This window comes from Camelina sativa, chromosome 11 (assembly GCF_000633955.1).
Source record: "Camelina sativa cultivar DH55 chromosome 11, Cs, whole genome shotgun sequence".
In the NCBI taxonomy this organism is placed as follows: domain Eukaryota; kingdom Viridiplantae; phylum Streptophyta; class Magnoliopsida; order Brassicales; family Brassicaceae; genus Camelina; species Camelina sativa.
In genome coordinates this window covers 39333603-39339552 of record NC_025695.1, presented here as the reverse complement: position 1 = coordinate 39339552, position 5950 = coordinate 39333603, and the positions used below count along the sequence as shown (strand labels likewise).

Sequence of the window (5950 nt, the reverse complement as noted above, 5' to 3'; positions counted from 1 at the left end):
CCCCCCCCCCAAAAAAGAAATAAAAAACGGTACCTTTTTTTTACTGTTTTTAGGGTTCTTCAACGCAACTAGAGAAGAAGAATCAGAGCACTCTCTGTTAGTGGGTTTTTTTTTCTTTCTTTGGGAATAAAAATGCAAGTGGAGGTTTTTTTAGAATTCGATAGGCATGCGAATCGGATTCAAGCGTTTGAAGTGGAAACAACAAAAAGAAAAAGTTGAAGTTTTTTAAAGATTTTAGTGATTAATTACCGAATAAATGATTTGAAAACGGCTGAGATTTGCGGATCTATCAAACGGTCATCTCCTTTTTGTTGTCGGCTTATCTTAAAATACCATCTTTACCCTTTTCTATTAGAGCTGTGAGGGTTTAGCTTCAGGGGTATAATAGGGAAACAGATAAATTAGTCCACGGTGTGGATGCCAGAGTGGAAGCCGCGTATGAGAGAGAGAGTGTTTAAGCTTTTCACCTTTTAGTATTCCTTACGCTCTCCTTCACTTTGTTTGTCTTCACAGTTTTTGACAAGAGATGAATGAATGATTTGTGTTGTTTATTATGTGACCTAAAGGTCTGTTTATTTATATACAAGGTACATAATCTAAGATATGGCAATATCGAACTAAAAAGGAAATCTAAATATATATGTACAACTTGATTAGCACGTTTATCCTTCTTCCTTACTAGTTTTTTTATAAGTTATGGTTTCAATTAGAATCTGCTAATCTTAGTTTGCACATAAACATCCCATTTTTTTTATGAGTTTACCCTTCACGTTATCTACAGAAACAATCATCATATATAATACAGAATGAATATGATATGTAATTTTGTATTCAACTCAAGTCTTATGCTTACTAAGAACCTTTCTTCTTCTTGTTCTTCTTTTTTCTCTTCTTTTTAAGTTTTTGCCCTTGTTTTCCCTTATTGCTTCTCTCTGTCTCTACATTGATGTCTCCAGACACTCCACACTCGTTACTATATTCAGCTTCAACAACACTGTCCTCCGGGAGTCGTATACCACATCCTTTTAATTTGAGCTGAGAGTAGTAATAATCAATGAGATGAAACTGTATATCCACGTGATCAACTTCAGCTAAGGGAACATTGTCTTCTTCGTTTAGAGGGAAACAACACTCAAATATAACCAGATGACTACCCAACTTAGCTGTTGTAATGGACAATGGCAAATCACCGCAAGCCAAGTGGTTCCCACGTATGTCTATGAACTGACAACGTACCTGGATGAAGAATGAGTAACGACCACTATTAATACTGAGATCTGATCCGCAATCGATCACGACGCAAGCTCTGAATCTGAATGATGGTTGAGAGGGAGAGATGTGATGAAGTAGAGGGATGATTAAAGAGGTTCCAGTTGTACGGTGGACGAAATATGAAGGTACTTCTTCACCTATCAAGATCATCTGTTTGAACACTGATTCTTGATGAATCAGAGCTTCTTGATCCAAATTGAAGTAGTTGATGAAATTGAGCTTGACTATTGAAAAACAATTATCTAGAACGAGAGAAGTGTCGTCAATGCTTGTCGCCACACTTGGACTAATATTAAAGCTATCTTCAATAAATGCTCCATAGTCTAAGAACTTAGCTGTGTCAAGAAGTGTCAAGTTAAAGATCCTTAGGGAAACATATTTTAGCTTATTGCAATATGCCAGTATAAGATATTTAAGCTTATGGAAGTTCTCGATCCACCATGGAACCTCTTCTATTGATGTTCCTTCTAGATCAAGCGTTGAGATGTTGGTTGAGATATTGGGGAAACTTGTCAGTCTTGAGCATTCACTAAACTTGAGGATATCGAGTGATTCAAGGTTGATTCCAGTGGGAAGAGTCTCAAGATTTATGCACTTTGTAATACTCAACTCTTTGAGATTACTAAGATTTTGAATAGATGAAGGAAGCTCCACCAAACTTGAGATATCGGAGAGCCATAGCCTCGTCAAAGAAGTAGAGGCTAGCATCGTCACGAGGGGTGTAAGCAGTGGCGGAGCTAGGAATTCAATTCATCAAGATCAAAATATAATTTAAGAGGTCAATTGTGTTATTAATTTTTTTATAGGGGTCAATTCTGCTATTTTATCAGGGTCAATTTGATTTTTTTCCTAAAAATTCAACTAAATTTAAAATTTCACCAGGGTCAATTGACCCACATGCTTCTACCGTAGCTCCACCCATGGGTGTAAGCGGCTGAACCNAAAAAAAAAAAAAAAAAAACATTTAGAGATCCTAACTATATTAGATTTCTTTATATAATGTTTCTTCTTCAAACATTAGGTCATGCACATACCTGCACTCTTTTCCATAATTTTTGACTCTTCAACCCACACATATTAAGTTCAGTGAGATTTTTTAGATGTAAGTTTGAGGGTAAGTCTTGTATTGTTGTTTCCCACATATAGAGCTTTGAGATGCTGGTTGATATGTTAGGAAAACTCCACAACCGTGAGCATCCCATGAGATTAAGCCGATCGAGAGATTCGAGGTTCATTCCGGTAGGCAAAGTCTTTAGATTTGCACAAAATGACATGTCTAGAGTCTTCAGTTTTCTTAGATATTGAATAGAGGAAGGGAGTTCTACCAAACTCGAGCAATACCCAAGATAAAGTTCCTCGAGATTAGTGGCCATAGAAAGATCAGGGAGTTCTTTCAAATTTCTAGATATATCCAAATTCATATCTTTGAGTCCTGTAAGTGACTGAAATATATTTAAAAAAATGTCACATTAGTTGTCAAAAGATTATCATTTTTATAAAGTCAAACAAGGATTCTAATTGATTATACCGACTATAATTGCTCTTAAAAAAACTTACATGAACTCCTTCCCAAAGCTTCTCGAGCTTGCTTCTTCGCATTGTAAGCTTAACAAGGTGTTCAGGACGGAAGTTAGAAGGCAAACATCTCATTGCGTATCCGTCCAACCTCAATAGTCTAAGTTTCGGAGGGAAATAGTCGAAGCCTTCCGCTAAGTGCCATCTTACTTCCTTCTTATAGTCCCATTTTTTAATGTAAATTGTTATGAAACATAGATTATGCATCCCTTTGAACGCACTCTCATGTATATGCAATTCATCTGTCTCATCAATATCCAATGATATGCCCAAAACCTTTTCAGTACCCTGACATTGTTATATATATCATCCCATTAAAAAAAGATTGACTTATCAACAAGTGACTTAACATGCTTTTGATAAAAAAGAGTGAGCTACATGAAAAACAAAAAAATAACTTACAGTTTTATATTTAAGTACTTTGTATATATCCTTCCAATCAACAAGGAATTCTCGTTCTCCAGGCTCATTGGACTGTGCACGAAAAAATTTCTTTTCCCATTTCTTGTAGTAAAGTGTGCATCTTCACAGTATCATGGTTTACATGTACGAGGGACTTATCAACAAGGGTTTTTAGCCCTACAGTAACATCCAAGTCACTATCTCCTAACATCTGCTTGATATCATTGAGTTTTGCACCATCAAAGAGGCATACAATATGACGAAATATCTTTTCATCTTTTTCGTTATTTAACCCGTCGTAGCTGACTCTTAGTGTTTTCTCGATTTTCCCGTTCAGCCTACTACGAAGGCTTGGCAACATATCCTTCCACTCCTCTTTGTCTATACCCCGTAAATACGAACCCAAAACATTAAGACCCAAAGGAAGGTTACCGGCATGCATAGCAATTTTAGAAGCAACCTCCATGAAACCATCTGGTGGATATTTTTGCTTAAAAGCAGATCGACAAAACATTTCAAGAGAGAGTTCTTGAGATGGGAGACATACCTCATAAATATGAAAGATATTATGGGCCCTTAGAAGATGCTTATCTTTTGTAATTACAACAATTCTACTGCCACATCCAAACCACTCAATTTCACCAACTAAAGTATCTAGAACCACTTGATCTAACACATCATCAATAAAGATAAGAACCTTTTGGTGCTTTAGTTTATCTTTAATAGCGCCTAAATGATCTAACAAGGATATCCGCAGTATACTGCATGGTAACTTTTACAGATATAATTTTTTCACGAGTTAAATTTTAAAAACATTAAACTTACATGATAAATTAAAAACACTAAAAATCTTAAAAATAATAATGATAGAATATTTTTTTGACGGGCTAAATCTAAAAAAAACACAAAAAATTAAATTTATGATAATCATAAGAAATTCGATACGATAAAAATGTAACATTATTATTATTAAAACTAAATAAGGATCTCGTCATGTTTGCGGTATATTAGGATTAAAAATCAAAATGCTATTATACAGTCTTAAACACTAAATAAAATAAACAATTTTTTTTTAAATTTAATTTTTTTTGGTTAAAAAAATATTGTAACACAGATTAAAATCTAGTTAAATATCATACAAGCATACTGATAAAAATTCGTCTACACATTCTATGTTAACTTTTTAATTTTTACCAAATTTTATCGCGCAATACATAAATTAGTGACTAAATTGATGGTTATAACATTGACAGTTTAAATTATGTTTATTGAATATTGATGTATGTCATTTTATTAATTCTATTCTTTGTGAGGCACTTAATTCAGTTGTACATGTAGACATGTAACAGTTAGTACTCTGTGTAGGCACTTAATTCAGTTGTACGTGTAGACATGAAAAAGAAAAGCTTTTCCTCTAGATGGTATGACTGAATTGTTGTTTTTGTATCGGTGATATATACAACATATGCTTGCTGGTGCATGTAACCATGCAAATTCATATGTAAGTATTAATTTAGTATATATATTTGGTTATCTTTTTTCTAATAATCAAATATATTAGGCTCATGAACCAATAAAAACCCAATGTTTAGAAATTACATTTCTATAAGTCAATGTACCAACTAAACAGGATTCTACAAGCCTCAATAAAATTAATCAAAGTCTTTATCATATAGGCAAAATGTTTTATTTATATATTATATAGTATACCATTTTTGTTTATCTATACAGTTAACTACATACTCATTTACCATTTTAAATGTATTTGATATATTTTCATAACATAAAATCATTTAAAATTAACACATATTAACTTCTTATCTATACAACTGTCATGTCACGATCTAGTTAATAGCTAATTTTGATAACCAAGTTTTATATTAAAAAATTGGATTGTTGATCTCCATCGAAATATTCTACTACATGAAAATTGTTTTGCCCCACAATATACACACTTTTGAGTTATATAAACTTGCAAATAACTGAAACGTACCTTAATAATTCGTCCAAACAAATTAATTAAACCTACCTATTAGAATTAATAAAAGAATAGAGATGAAGAGTTTCTTACTCTTTTTCGCAAAAAAAAAAAAACAAAAAACTTATTAAAGCTGTCGAAAATGTCCGATTAAACATGACAAGTCAAATCCTCTGCTATAATCTTCTTTGTAGTCGCACTCGCCCCTTGAAGACTCAGTTACGAGAATCTTTTGACGTTCCATTGACCAAATAATGAAATGGAAACAAAAAAGTTCTCACTCTCATAGTTCATCAACAACTTCTTTACCCTTGCTCGTAACATTGTTCTTTTTGTTTGCACTGTAGCTTCCGAAGAGACTCTCTATTTCTTCTAAAGCCACACCTCGTGTCTCCGGAAGGAAAGTGAAGAAGAAGATCCATGCGGCGGCCGCAACTCCGGCAAAGAGAAGAAACGCACCACCAATTGTGAGACCCTTAGAAAGAGACAGGAATGTCATTCCGATAATACCACTCATAAGTCTATTCAACATCACTCCCAAACTTGCACCTTGAGCTCTTAGCCTCACGGGGAATATCTCTGAGCAGTAAACCCACGTCACGGGGCCTGCGCCTATTGAGAATGTTGCCACAAAAGACATCACCGTTGTAACGCTAAGCCCTATAGCCCACTTGATAGTTTGTCCGGGGTTCCTGTTGATTACTGTGAGACTAGTTCCAAGTG

At 34.2% G+C, this 5950-nt stretch overlaps 1 protein-coding gene and 1 pseudogene across 3 annotated transcripts in view; both read right to left on the bottom strand.

Moving 5' to 3' along the window:
- LOC104728774 lies at positions 853-5003 on the bottom strand (annotated as a pseudogene).
- The window catches only part of LOC104725592 (putative polyol transporter 2), a 2643-nt gene continuing 1885 nt past the window's right edge, over positions 5193-5950 (bottom strand). The window contains exon 4 of one of the 3 annotated variants that reach the window (XM_019232610.1): positions 5193-5897. In XM_019232610.1, coding sequence (XP_019088155.1) covers positions 5511-5897 — 387 coding nt within the window. In that variant the 3' untranslated portion in view covers positions 5193-5510. Of the gene's footprint in view, positions 5899-5950 lie in introns of all 3 variants that reach the window. The other 2 variants (XM_019232611.1, XM_019232612.1) reach the window with 2 other exon arrangements.